This window comes from Xiphophorus couchianus, chromosome 18 (assembly GCF_001444195.1).
Source record: "Xiphophorus couchianus chromosome 18, X_couchianus-1.0, whole genome shotgun sequence".
NCBI lineage: Eukaryota > Metazoa > Chordata > Actinopteri > Cyprinodontiformes > Poeciliidae > Xiphophorus > Xiphophorus couchianus.
Window position 1 is genome coordinate 11,311,754 of NC_040245.1, and position 14,446 is coordinate 11,326,199.

At 39.7% G+C, this 14,446-nt stretch overlaps 1 protein-coding gene across 4 annotated transcripts; it reads right to left on the reverse strand.

Annotated features, from left to right (window-relative positions):
* Window positions 1-14: 14 nt before the first annotated feature.
* Window positions 15-13,908, reverse strand: sidt2 (SID1 transmembrane family, member 2). 4 transcript variants are annotated; one of them, XM_028045125.1, is made up of 27 exons: window positions 13,082-13,908; window positions 12,870-12,991; window positions 11,522-11,686; window positions 11,369-11,414; window positions 9,845-9,946; window positions 9,571-9,654; window positions 9,300-9,465; window positions 8,983-9,076; window positions 8,247-8,302; window positions 8,063-8,089; window positions 6,347-6,385; window positions 6,190-6,267; window positions 5,990-6,052; window positions 5,588-5,703; window positions 5,124-5,197; window positions 4,656-4,722; window positions 4,503-4,576; window positions 4,300-4,423; window positions 3,985-4,102; window positions 3,445-3,581; window positions 3,205-3,313; window positions 2,230-2,306; window positions 2,025-2,071; window positions 1,838-1,943; window positions 1,646-1,756; window positions 855-968; window positions 15-744 (listed from the first exon to the last, which is right to left on the reverse strand). In XM_028045125.1, the coding sequence occupies exons 1-27, from the start codon at window positions 13,400-13,402 to the stop codon at window positions 682-684; spliced, it is 2,700 nt and encodes an 899-aa protein (XP_027900926.1). In that variant the 5' UTR covers window positions 13,403-13,908; the 3' UTR covers window positions 15-681. The 4 variants fall into 4 exon arrangements, with proteins under 4 accessions (XP_027900926.1, XP_027900927.1, XP_027900928.1 ...); XM_028045126.1 differs by lacking the exon at window positions 8,063-8,089; XM_028045127.1 differs by lacking the exon at window positions 5,990-6,052 and having other exon boundaries at window positions 13,082-13,907.
* Between the last annotated feature and the right edge of the window lie 538 nt (window positions 13,909-14,446).

Below are 14,446 nucleotides of genomic sequence, written 5' to 3' on the forward strand. Positions count from 1 at the left end.
TGAAAATAGTCCCATTTGTGAAAAAGAACCTTTTATTTAGTAACCACTCATTGCAATGCTGGACAATAAAATCTACTTTTCGTACAGAACAGTGCAAAAAACTGGCTCCGCAGTCACACATACACACAAGGGCAGTCAAATAGTAAATACAATCATTTAAGGACGGCTAGTTTTAACAAGCTGACCAATCGGAGCACAGTGTGTGACTGACGTGATTAGAAACACGGAAGGCCACTGGCAGATTGGATGTGACTCACGCTCCCCCGGTTTGTAAACACACAACCTTGCAGAACCACACACACAGCATACAAAATGCATCGATCTCTGCTGTTTTGACCATAATGAGGACCATATATAAAAAGAATGGAGAAAAGAGTTCAGTGTTTGCATTGTTGTCTTCATCAGCAGCAGTACGTAAAAACGCGGAGCGACAGTAACATCGATGATAGCAGCAGGAGGACAAAACGCTACAGTACCACTCCATGTTGACCCAGCTGTGGATTGGCATGCGAGTGTCCCCGGCCTGGCTCCGACAGGCGGAGACATGCTCACTGACCGCCTGAGGAGCATCAGGCTACCGGCTGTTTCTTTTTTCCAAACATGGACAAGATGCCAACAGAGAGAAAACAGGTGATAAGGCAGAGAGGATGAGCTGAGCTTTTCAAGGAAGACCCGACAGATTCAGAAGACGTAAATCTTGTCCCTCTGAACAGTGTCAAGGTCGTCGTCCATGGTCAGGAGGACCTATGAGGGGAAGACAAGAGGGATTCCAACTCCAAAATGTGTCGAGTGCTGCACTGGCTTTAAACAATCACCATTTTGTCCTGATTAGAAACAAGAAACAACAACCATACCAGGAAGGATCCAAACATAGCAATGGAGGACAGGAAATGCCAAATGTCGTGGTCGTCAAAGAACGATAGCAGGATGCAGTCTCTGTTGTGCTCGCGAGACTCTGCTGGAGTTTTCTGCGTCGGGAAAGAAAGGGATTTGGGTTGGTGAATCGATTATGAAAATAATTGTCAACTAAATGAGCAATCGATTAATCATTAACTGGTGAATACAGACTCAAAAAAGGCTATTGGCTGAAAAAACAACATATTCGGAGGAGAAATTAATCCAAAACTGGATTTAATATTTAAAAACTCTCCTTTGTCTGTAAATATGTTTTACTCAGAATTAAAGTAGCATAGTTTCAGTTTTATGTAGTTCAAGTTCTGTTGAAAAAAAAACCTCTCAGCGTTGGATATAAATTATTAATCAGTTTATCCAAACGATGGTCAACAGTTCAGCTCTGCACTGTACCGATGCTGAATTGAGCAGCATCACTACGATGATGGAAGCATTTTTCCTTTGCTACAAATAATCAAGCGTACAACAGGATTTTAGCCAATAAAATGCTATTTTTTTTATTTTCTAAAAGGAACTGAATGTTTTGTTTATTTGTATTTTTAATATATTTCCAATATTGTATAAAAAAAATCTTGCAGTGCTAATTTTTTTACGATTGAGAATATCTGACAGAATAATCGATTTCTAAAATAATCATTAGTCGCAGCGCTATAAAAAATTAGACATTTATAGCCCTTTCTAGTGTACATCTTATTCAATCATACATAAATAATCTGATCAGTGTGTTGCTGACCTGCCAGGTGCTGAGTCCCTGGAAAAAGAAGTAGAGTGCAAAGCCCCAGACCACCGCCGTGAAGAGAATACACACCAATGGCAGACACTTGATTCTCTCACCACTCCGGAGCTGAAGCGACACAAAAAGGACAATAATCAAATATAATTTTGATATCTGATGCTGGTTGCGTTAATACACACGCACACACACCTTCATAATGATGTAGAAGGCAAAGTAGAGCAGCAGGTTGCAAATGGCGATGGCCAGCAGATATGAGGCAAAGTCACTGGGTCGCTCTATGAGGCCGTAGGCAGCGCTATGGAGAGCAAACAGCCAATCCAGATGAAGCTCCAGATCATAGAGCTTAATCAAAGTCAGACACGGTGTGTTTACTTACAGAGACCAGTTGACTATATTGCCCATAACAAGTAGCACCATACGGTCCTGAAAGGCAAAGAGACGGGGGGGGGGGGGGGGGGGGCGGGGGGGGGGGGGGGGGGAGAAGGTGCCAACATTTATTAGTCAGTCCAGAGGTCATTAATAAATCTATCTTTAATTGTTAATGTAAATTTTTGCTGCAAAGTCTTTAGATCTCAACTCACAATGTACATGGGTCCACTGCACTGTCTGATGCAATCTGTGTAGATCACATAGACAATCCGACGCATGACACCAGCATCTAGTGGACAAAATTACAAAAAGAGAATGGAAAAAAAAAAAAAAGGACTTTTACTGTGTTTAGTTGAGAAAAATTACTGATTACTGGGTGAGAATTTTCAATGTTTAGTTTGCTGAAGAAAAAAAACCCCAGCTGTATATTATGCAATGCAAACACATTAGAATCAAATGACCTTTGATTACTTTAGCTGTCAGAGTAAAACCTTTGCCCGACCTCAACGTAATCCTACATGTGGCTCACAAAGTGTGGCACAGGGACTTTGATATGGTTGGATCACAAACTTCACTGAGATCACTGATCAGAGGCATTCAAAAGGGCAAAGGTAACTTTGGAGGAGCTGCAAAGACCCATGGCTCAGGTTAAAAAAAATCTGTTAGCATCTGCTAATTGTTCACTCCACAAATCTGTTTTTTATGGAAGAGTGTAAGACAGAAAGCAAATGCTGGAAGAAAGCTACAAATCCCACTTGACACAGTGTCACAGAACTGTGTCGAGTGGCACAGGGAACATGAATGAAGATGCTGAAGTCAGATGAGAGCAAAACTGGCATGAGAAAATGGAATAGATGGATTCAAGTAAACCAGCTAGAAACTGTTAAAGACAAGTAGAACAGAGGTTCAACTTCCACAACTGCAATCACATGAAATCTCAATAAAATGCTCTGAAGTTTATGATGGAGTGATAAAATGTGAAGTTATAGGAATAAATATTGTCATTGAAAGCAGCAGTGTCAAGCAACTCTTTACTTAAAACATTAATTCTGCTGTCGCACTTTTTACCTGAAAGTATTTAATGTTTGAACATTTTAAATAAAAACAAAACCTAAAACTGCTTGTGATTCTTTTAAGCAGACTAAATTTCATTGATCTTGATTCAGTGTTTTTTGCTGTGATCCTACCGAGTCGCCATCGGCCCATGTAGTAGAGCTGTGTGCTGAGGAGCAGCGTGGCCAGAATGTGGATCACAGAAAAAACGATCCAGAACGCCATGTTTCCTCTGCCAAACACCTGCAAAACGAAAACAAAATCAATTCTACAACAACCCACAATCATCAAACAGTGCTGCACACAATTAAAAAGAGCTTGACTGCAACTTGTGTGAGGTGTGTGGGGGTGTGTTGGCGTGTGTGTGAGCGTACCACTCCCAGCACAGAGAAAAAGATGACAGCAGCCAGGCAGGCGTAGGCGGTGTAGGCACTGGCGTTGATGTCGGGGTGTCTCTTCTGGTAGAGCTTCAGCATGCACAGCCCAGCGATCATGTACATGAAGGATGTGTCTGTAGGGCAGCAGAATGACTACAGGTATTGTTCTGGAAAATATTGACACTGTTTTGTTTTTTTTAATCAATTAAAATACTGGAAATGGCTTAAAATGCAACTGATTGTTCAAATGTTTTCTTAAAGTAAACTGACAGACTTAATCTTCCTGATAAACTGTGACTAAACCCCAAATCAACCATTTTTTTGCCGATAAGCTGTATAAGTCCATCTCACTCAGACACAAACCCATGGCAAGTCAGGAATTAGAACTGGTAATGTTTCTACATCAGACTTAGTTCCACTTATTGTCAACTTTCAATGATTTACAGCTATTGTGTGTGGCGGGATCTAGAGAAAACAAACATGACATAGCAACAAATAAATCCTCATGTGACTGGAGAGCAAAGATGCATGTCTCACCAAACTGGAAGTTAGTGTAGTTGGGACAGACATGATAGCACGCACTGAGCAAGCCCTCCATCATCAGAGCAGTTCCCATGGCATAATACACACCGAAATGCTTCGGGATGCCGCACTCCTGCAGAAGAAACAGAAAACGTGTTGAAACGACTATTTCAGCTCAGATATTACCTGTTTAATAGGAAGTGACCATAATAACATGTCACCTTTTGTGCTACAATATTAAACAGAACCTCAGGATGGAGGAATGTACAGCTTATAGCATCAACACACAGTTCCCTGCATCTAGCATCAGTTTGGTGGCAGGAGCCTCACCAGAGCGTTGAGGTCGTTGCGAACCATTGCTCGATTGTGTGTGACGTCTCTCTTGAGGACAATGAGGAGGAAGAGGAGTCCCAGCATCACGTATCCAAGGTTACTGAGGATGTTGTTGAACGCACTGCACACATAAGGTTTAACACAGCCAGCTGAGCATGTGTATTACTGCTGTAATAGCGGAAGCATGAATAAACACACACCTTAGAGCTCCCAAAGGATGAGCACACAGGAAGTTGTAGTAGCAGATGTCCTGGTTTCCTGTCACATTTACAACCTGAAGACCAAACATGAAATCACCATGAGAATGTTTCGAAGGCCGTTTGAGCAGCCATGTTTGTTTATCACCAACGCACCGTTTGATATGTGATGACCAGCTGGATGACTGGCAGCGCGTAGAACACCGCGATAGTGGCAATATTCCTGAGGAGAGAATAATTATTAGAATGTGATGCTAATTATCAGTCTACATTTTGAGTTATAAAATGTTAATGAGGTAGCCATGGTGACCAAAGTGTCATGGATGAAATAGTTAAATAATTGTCTCTTGGGACAATTTGTTTATTGCATCTTTTAATATGTTTCTAATGTATGAGAAAGGCTTAAGTAGTGAAATGAAAAATCTGCAGAATCGGTCAATGTTTATATCAGAAAAATCAATTAATAGTCACAAAAAGTTATTACTGAAATAATTGTTAGTTGCACCCATAATATCAACATGTGCCAGATCCTCTCTAAGGGTTCTTGCCATGTGAAAATGTCCTGAGGATGTCCATAGTGTAAGAAGCCTTTGTTTCATAACAATGAACTTCTGGTGAACTCACCAGAAGTAGATTTGGTATTTCTTGCTGAGGATCCTTTTGTCTTTGCGAGCCAGGTCAGACACACACAGGTACTTCTGTGATAAGGAGAATGAATCAGAATTCATGAGGAGGGAAAAGAGGCAACACAGAAAGATGAACTCAGCCAGATTTGATGGTGAATATCAGTTATCACCAGTTTTAAGTCTTACAAAGTTTTAACTGAATTCAGATCTGGGCTATGAACATGCTTTAATCTAATTAATTCAATCCATCGTTCTGTACTCCAACAAACTAGTGTAAAAGAATTGCATTCCTGCTGATTATTCTTTCTTTGGTTACATTTTAAAGGTAAATTTCTGCACTGGATTTACTTAAGAGTATTAGAGTAAAGAGGGGTTGAAATGAAAAAAATAAAGCCATGTATTTTTCTTCCTTCCACACTACTTTCTGTTGATCTACAGCATGTCCGTGTTGATGATGTGCACCTTGGTGCGGACAATGTTTTTATCCGAGTCGATATCCTCCAGAGTGTCGTAGTCGTCCTCCTCCACAGAACTTAAAGACTCCTGCCTGCTTCGTGCGACGCTGTCCAATGATCGCTCTGAACAGAAGAGAGACAGAGAGATGGCTTAGCCGATTGGATGCAGACTGTGAGCAATTTGGTGATTGGATACGTAAAGGTATCGGCAAACTGATGCACGAGTGCTTAAATGCATCACAAATTTTTCAAAAAAAGAATTTGCAACTGAATCACTTCACATTTAATTTGGGTTGCATGGCATAATATCTGGAATAAAATATGAAATCTGGTGTGCGATTAGTACAGTGCTGATTGGTTTGGAGCAAATCTGGGGAGTGATTTGGGAAACTGCGTGGCAGGGTGTCACCAATGTGGATGGCTAAGTGGTGAAGGTGATTGAGGAATGGTCGGCGTTTGAAAGGCTCCTGTCCTGATGAACAAACACAGAACAGCAGTGAGGGATCCGAGGTGCTCAGGGGAGCCGGCCACTCGCTGTGCCACAACAAAATGCTTCAGGGTGAGAATGGTGAGGTGAAAAATAACAGCTGTGTCTGTTGGAGCTCATACCCAAGTAGCCATAGTTGTTGTCCGTTGATGTGGCGCTGTCAGTGATGGCCTCGGAGCTCAGGGTGCTGCCGTTGTCAGCTGGCAGAAGAAAATGTGTTGATTAAACAACCTCCAACAAAGCTAAGAGATTAGTAACAGATATCAGCCCCCAACTCACCAAAGGAGCCATATTCATACGGAGAGGCTGGAGCTTTGCCTGTGACAAAGATAAACACATTTAAAAAGCCAGAAGAGACTATTTTAAAACAAATCTCACACATTAAACACACTGGCACTACTACGTTTCTCCATATCCCTCACTACTAAACACATGGCACATGAGCTGTTAGCCCAAAACATCCAAGATACAACAGATGTACAAAAACATACAGAAGTCTGGACACAGAATTATTGTCGAGATTTGTTTAAAAGGGTCAAAAGTCTACAAATATCAGCATAGTTAAAAAAAGAAGAATGCATTGCAAAGTATTTATATTGCAACCACAAACTTTAAAGGGTTTCTTTGGGGATTTTCTGGGACACACCAACACAAAGTAGCACATAATGGAGAAGAGGTAGATGAAGCAAACATGAATATAATGGTTTCTATTATTCAATATCTGAAAACATGTGGCGTGTGTCTGTCTGTCTTAAGTCACAGATTCTTAACACAGTTTAGATCTGGACGACTATGACATTCTAACACACTTTTATCTAGCCTCATGTGCCTCTTTAGACACACTGTGGCCTTCAATAACTTTGGTCATAAAATGCTGATGAATTGAACAATATTTTAAAATCTAGGTAATTTTAAAAGATGCTAACCATAGCAATTCTCCAAAGAATGACAAAAATAGTGTAAGGAATAGTGTTCTTTACAAAGCTTTGTTTTGTCTTTTGGTTTCAAACCATGTGGCTTTAATGCATTTTTCCATGAAAAATTAACTTTCCATTGAAGGAAATTAATTAATTCATTGTATGTGCAAGTTTGATCATTTTCTTTAACATAACCTCAAAAACACAATAAAATTGTCGTTTAATTAGAAATAAGATAATTTGTAGCTTTTGTAGCTCTGAACAAATTCTGTTTAGCTGGACTGGCAGGAAAGGCTCTCTGGGTCTTAAACCATTCAATTCTTACTCTAAAAACTGGTTTCTCCCTTCTGATTTGTGTACCATGTTGCTTTTCTTCTCCCATCTCACATTTAGGTGCGAGACTGTGTCGGTGTGTCGCATACAATTTTAATAAAATTCTCTCAAGTATCAGATTTGTGCCTGAAACATGACGTGAAAAAAATTTATGAGGTTTTGTTAAGTTCTGATTAGTGTTAGTTACTACAAACAAACTACTGGAGGGCACTTTATGTGTGACAGATGGCACAAAGAAAGTACAGTTTATGCTGTGTTGACTATGAACTGCAGGAATTGTGGGCTTTCTCATGAAAATCATGCCAGTAAACACTAGTGAACTAAACAGAAACACACCGAGAGGCAGTTCTGAACTCCAGACATGCATCAGCGTGAATCCTTTATCTCAACTGTAGTGTCCATAAATCTGCAGCATTGTCATAATTTTAATAGCTCCTGATAATGTGCATTAGCCATCGGTCAAACCTGTAAAGCACCGAGGAGAGCTTGCAAACCTGTAAAGCACCGAGGAGAGCTTGCATCCTTATCTGTTTGAGGTCATAAAATGAAACTCTTGGAACTGTGCAGCAGTCATGCTAATGCACAGTTCACAGAGCTCAGCAACCAATCAGGCACTTTCTTTCAATAGAGGATGCTTAAACTCTGTTGAGGTTAGGAATGCAAGCTAATGCACGCAGAGCGACTGCAGACAAGCCAAACAAGTGTGAGAAAGAGCAGCAAGTGCACAAGAAGAGTGACGTTATACCGTCGCCGTTCTTCCCAAGAAGGGAGGCTGAACCGCACAGGGAGAGAAGGTCAAAGACACAATGAGTAATAATCACATTTAGAGCTGTATTTAAAAGAAAAATGTAGAAATTGGATAATTCAGGTAATTATCAATTTGTAAGATAAATAAAAATAAAAATGAAATCAGCTAGCTGCTTGGCTACCTGTCTCAGCAGGCGACATGTCAGGGGGGTTCGGAAACATTTCTCTCCTTTTCATTCTGCAGAAAAACAAAAATTATTAATTACATACATAGTTTCCTTCATTGTGTGCAGATTCACAGTCATCGATAAGTGATGACTGGAGACTTTCAGGTAATAATTCAACTCTTTGATCAGGTTTATCTCAGTGCAACAGCTAATTTCTGTATTTAGATGGATACAACTCATAACAATTGTGGAAAAAAAACTGTACACACTTCCTGGCTATCTAGGGAAATAGAGGAGTTAGATTATTAGAGCTAAGAAAACAGACACCAAAATCTAGAAAGAAACATATAGTTGTCAGACATCACCCAGTGTCTTCTGATTTTCTTATTAAAGTCAACTAAATGAATGTTGACTTTGTTTTCCAGATGTTATTGAAAAGCAAATCTTTCAGGTAGCCTTCATTACAGCAGTTCAGCGAGTACATGCTGAAACTCTACAAATGAGGAAGCTGAGTAATTATGATTTACGGTAGTCAGTACACTTATGTGTGTTTATGCCACTTACATTTGTGAGTTAAAATAAGGCATTCAAATGTTATTAAGTAGCAATAATTAATAAACTATGAATTACTTCTTCATGGGATTGAGCCAAAAATATATTTAAAATTTAAAATGTGATTTAGATCTCCATGAACTTATCAAGCAGTTGATTAACAGATGCTTCCAGAGCTGGAACAAGTAAAAAATGTTACCGTTTGTTTTCCACGCAGGAAACCAGCAGAGTCAACACGTAGAACGACAGGAAGATCCCAAGACAGAACAGCATGCCTATCACATATTTCTCAGCTGTGAGGGAAAACACATTTTAAAGCCAATGAGACATTTGATTTTCTTGTCACACTTCTAACTATTATTTAGCAAAGCTCAGTATTTTGTCTAACAAATATAAAAGATGAAGATCTTAAATGTAGTTTACATGATGTATCTTAATATGTTGCTGTTCCATTAAGAATGGAGCGATTGTGTGCAACAAAATCTATAAATTGCTTTATTAATATATGTGGCTTACAGTTAATAGCAGGTGAGACCACCACGTTGATGTCCTTGGTGCGGTTACCAGCATCAATTAGTTTATCGGGTTGAAGGGGGTAGAAACGCAGCGGGCCACCGCATGCCTCATCCTCCGTTTTCACCACTACTACTACATAGAAACTGTTGCTAGGAAAATCCTTTCTCTGGATTAAAAATAAAGCGACACACGGAGATATTACATGTGATCTTTGTCACAATGATTGAGGAAAAATGATGTTGAATTTAGTGTAATGTTAAAAAGCAAATACCTGCACGGTGATGGCACCTTTTTTTGTCATAGTCTGATACATCCCAATAAAGGCCACATTGTTGTCCAGGTCATAGACTGGACACTATAAGGAGAGGAATGAGAAAATAAAATGCTTCCTGCATTCAAAGTTGCATTAAAAAAAAGATAATTTCATTTAAACAACAACAAAAAAAAAACATTGAGAAAAACATTTTTCACTGTTTCGGAAAAAGGAAAATATAGAAAGGAGGCAGAGAAAATACGCAGAACGCATGGCAGCCCCAACTATATACCTGGATGTCCTGGACAGACATGACGGAGCAGGGGAAGTTCACGTCTGAGTTGACTTTGACGATGACAGTATCCACCCCGTCAGGAAAAACATATTTAAAAAACTGGGAGAAAAGAAGGAGAGGTAAACAGGAATTAGAGAGCAGATGAATGGAGCCACTCTGTGGTAATCTGATATAAGAGCTGTAGCATGATCCATGCTGGTAAGATTACATTTTATAATGTGGGACTCTGACTTTTTACAAGTGTTGCATCAATGAATAATAGACCTCCTGAATGCCATCATACAAAAACATTTTAACATGACTTTGAAAAAGAGAATAAGTGTTCTTATCCAACCATGTCTGGTTGAAGACGCAGCTTAATTATGTCTTACACTTAAACCCAGAACCTGAAATGTTCAGGTTTCAGAACAGATATCTAATTTTTAAGTTCCACTAAAGATTGGATTTTAAGATGGGAAAGTCACAGAAAACTGGTGGTTAGATTCACATGTTAGAGAACGTCAGGATTCACCTGGGAGCAAATTGCCAATTCAGGATTGACTTAAAAAAATAAAAGTCTAATGAAAATGAATAGAAATATATTTTAAATATTATGACATGTTCAAGCATTTTGCATGCATCTGTAATGTATGCTTAAATGTTGTGGAGGTTGAGACTATTCAACAAAGACATATATAATACATTTTGGTCAACAGGACAAGCAATTAAAAATGTGTAAAGCAGTGGTCCCCAACCCCCGGACCGGTACCGGTCCGTGGACCAATTGGTACCGGGCCGCGCAAGAAATAATTAAATACTTCCGTTTTATGTGTTGAGTCTGGAGGATCTTTTATTTTGAAAATCCTTTAACCGGATTCTGTCGGTTGCGTCTTGTGCGCCAACATTGAGCAAACAAGCAGCAGAATGAGTTAGAAACAGCAGCAACAGCATCGGTGTTGGTCGTCTCAACGCACACCCCAACCACTCTCTTCCCCCCCTGTCCCGCAAATTAGATAGATAGACAGATAAATCTTTATTGTCATTGTCACAAGGACAACGAAATTTAAAAGGTGTATTACCGAAGTATTGCGCGTACATTTTTACAGTTAACTTTAGCGACATGAGGGAGTGATGTAGTGGTGATGTGTGGTTTATGTGCTCATCATTTCAGAAAAGAGTAAGGAGATATAGATTCAATTTACATTTCAGACATTTGCTTAGATAAAAAAAATCACTACACTGAAGCTGCTCAGTGTTTTAGTCTTCTTAATGTATTTTTACTTCTTATGGTAGAGATTACCATTCCCCCTTGACCATAAATTAAACTTTTTCAAGTTTTTTTGTGTGCCAAAAACTCTAAATTTTTCACACACAAGGACAGACACTTACATTGGGAAATGTAAGTTCCTGTGTTTTGTTTTTATTTGTCTTACATTCACTCTACCCATGCCGATACTTTATCTGTTGAGGACATTGCTATGACTGCAATGAATATAATTTTGGAGAGCGACAGTCATTATTCCAAACGTAAAGCTGGGTTACCTGAGGTTGGGAAGGTGATGCCGTGAAGCTGAATTTCTTGTCTGTCCTGTAATCGAGTTAAATATAGCATGTCAGGCATACCAGAAGCTGTTTGTTGACACTGAGACATAAATGCCATATCCATAGAGCTAAGATCTAAGTCATATAACTTACTGCAGGGTGAAACTTTCCACACGGCTCACTCGCAACTGGTAGTTTGTCTGCTGGCTCGACAGGGTGGACACGTCCACAAAGAAGTACTGAGTCTCGGACGCGGCTCGGGTTGGAGGCTGGCACAAGGTTCTGCCCACGTGTTTGTATGGGTACTTCCTCTGATAGCTGACACACAGGAACACATGCTGATAAACACAGAGGATAACAGGGCTTCTATTTACCACAAAGTTCAGCTTTGGGGTAAATATAAATGTCTTTTATTTTACAAAATGATGAGACATTTTAAATGACGCATAAAGAATATTTTCCAATAGTATATCTTTAAGTTCTATAATATATGGATAAATAATTGACAACCAAAACCACCTTTGTTGCAAATTCCCATACAACACACAAACCACATTGTACAATGTGATGACAGATAGGAAAATATTCTAAAGTTTCTCATTTCCAATAACAGAAGTTCCTCATATCTGTTCTGGTGGCTCCAAGAGGAGGAACTGAAAGTTCAAGGTTTGTTAATGAACTTTCAGTTCAAAGCTCATTAACAAACCTTGTTGCGCCCTCGTGGAACTTTTCTGTCCACGAGGGCGCAACAGCAAGAGGGCGACAAGGCAATTCTGAAGTTGCACAACCAAAAGACACAAGACAAGGAAACTGCTGAGGGAAGCATAAAAACTCCCCCGATTGCGCGAAACTACACGAGTGCCCTCTAATGTTTGTCCAAAATGTTTGACGTGGTTACACTGAAGTTCTTCAAATAAAAACCAGTGTATCCAAATGCCTTCAGAAATCACCTTACTTGTAAACAGAGTAGAGAAATTTAGGAAACAAACTGCAACATGAAGACCAATAAACAGCAGACAGATAAAGGATGACTTTGTGAATTGTTTACAGCAGAGCTATGATATGAAACAATATCCCAGAATCTGAACAACTTCAACAGGAAAACGTATGACACAACTGCAGACATCATTTGGTATGGGTTCCGGATTGATTGATATATCCAACATTGAATGTATGTTGGATATCCAATATACAGTCAGAGTTACAATGGAATGGTCTAGATAAAAGCATATTCATACATTAGAACGGCCTAATGTACAGACCTGAATACTAAAGAGAATCGGTTATGAAGACTTTTGGAAAAACATTTATGAGAGGCACAGGTAGCGTTTACAGTGTCCTATCATATGACCTGAAGACATAATTATTTACAGAGATGATCTCTGTAAATAAAGTGGATGTCCTTAAAGAGTGCACTGTCTTTAAATCATTTTTGTTTTGGTGAAAACAAATCATCTTAGAGTTAACATTAAATGAACTGAGAAAAGTGAGAATTACTCACAGGCCTCTGAGAATGAGCGGGACTTGAAAAGACATCACAGCTTGCTTTTGCCGAATAACAAACAGAATAGGACTCTCCATATACTGCTGCAGCACATCTACGGTCACACGCACCCCCTCTGTCTGAAAGTCAAAGAAGGGAACAAGGAAACAATTAAATCACCAAATCATTACCTGGACACCATATTCTAAGCTGTAAAGAAGGAAACTCACCTTATTTCTGGAGATGGTGTGATTGAACGCATAGATGGTCTGGTTTTCGCTTGTAACCGTGTCATTATAGGTCATATCAAACTCTGCATCCTTGTGTATCACAAATTTAGCCTCTTCGAGTGCCCCAGCGCCACACACTAACTGGGTCACACAGAACCAGAACAAAGCTGCCAGCCCTGGTCGGATCCAGCGAGGCACAGGAAAACAGCTGCTTTTAAGACGACATTTCCAGTAGCTCCTTAACACCATTTTGTCCGACACCGTCTTCCTCAACCGAAAACCGACAACTAAGCTTATTGCAGCCTGTATGGCAAAGCACATAAATAACCCCACCCCATCAAGGAGCAGTTAAACCGAGATGTCCTGATGAACTGGGCCACTTCCACACTGACAAAGAGCAGAAGCACCAGCCGCTGCAAGCTCCTTGACAAACTAAACACACAGCGAAATGTTCAAGCGACAGGCTTGTGCTCAGCCAGTTCGGCACCGACAACAACTTCTGAACTAGCAGCTGTGCCACCAGAAACACAAAACTCAAAGACGACGACGACGCAACCTCCTCTATCTGGAGAGCTGTGCTAACAGCTCGCAAGTTAGGACGCCAGGATAGAATCTCCGCGGATTCCAAGTCGGTTAGAAAGAGAGTGGGGATACGGAACCGCGCATTACGGCTAACTAATTCTGCCCTCCTTCTTAACTCGCATTCACGTCCACGTTAAACGACGCCAGCACCAGGTGAAAATATTTGTCGTCTAAAAGCTGTACACACTACGAAAAATCCGTTCCATTAGCTCGCCCCCCTCCTCCACGCTCTAACAGTAAACAAAACGCCACGCGACGTAATGACGTCACTGTGGAACACCTTCACCATTGGAAATTGACGTGCCAACACTTTAATTTTAATTCAACTGAATTTAATTGAAGAATAAATATTTTTAAGCTTATGCAAATTAAATTAAACAACGCTGAATAACAAGGCACATGAAGTAATGAATCAGGATAACCAACAACAAAAATCCACCAGTCATAAATAAACTTAAAAAATTAACACGTAAATTTGTATCTTGTTTATTTGCAGTGATGGCATCAATTCAAATTCTAGATCAAAGAATTTCATTAAACTACGAAATATGCATTGGGGGTATTCTATGATAGAAGGTCTGAGTGACAAAACTGATTTAAGAAATCTGTCTGCTCCAGTTCTTTGCTTTATGCATGTGATATTCGTCTTTGTGAAAAGATTGAACGCAAAAGTGTTTCTGACTGCAGTTGTTGTTTTGTAACAATAAACAATAATTAATTGGCAGTTAGCAGTACATCCTTACATAGAAATGTCCTTGTTTAGGTTTGGTTAATGGCAAATGG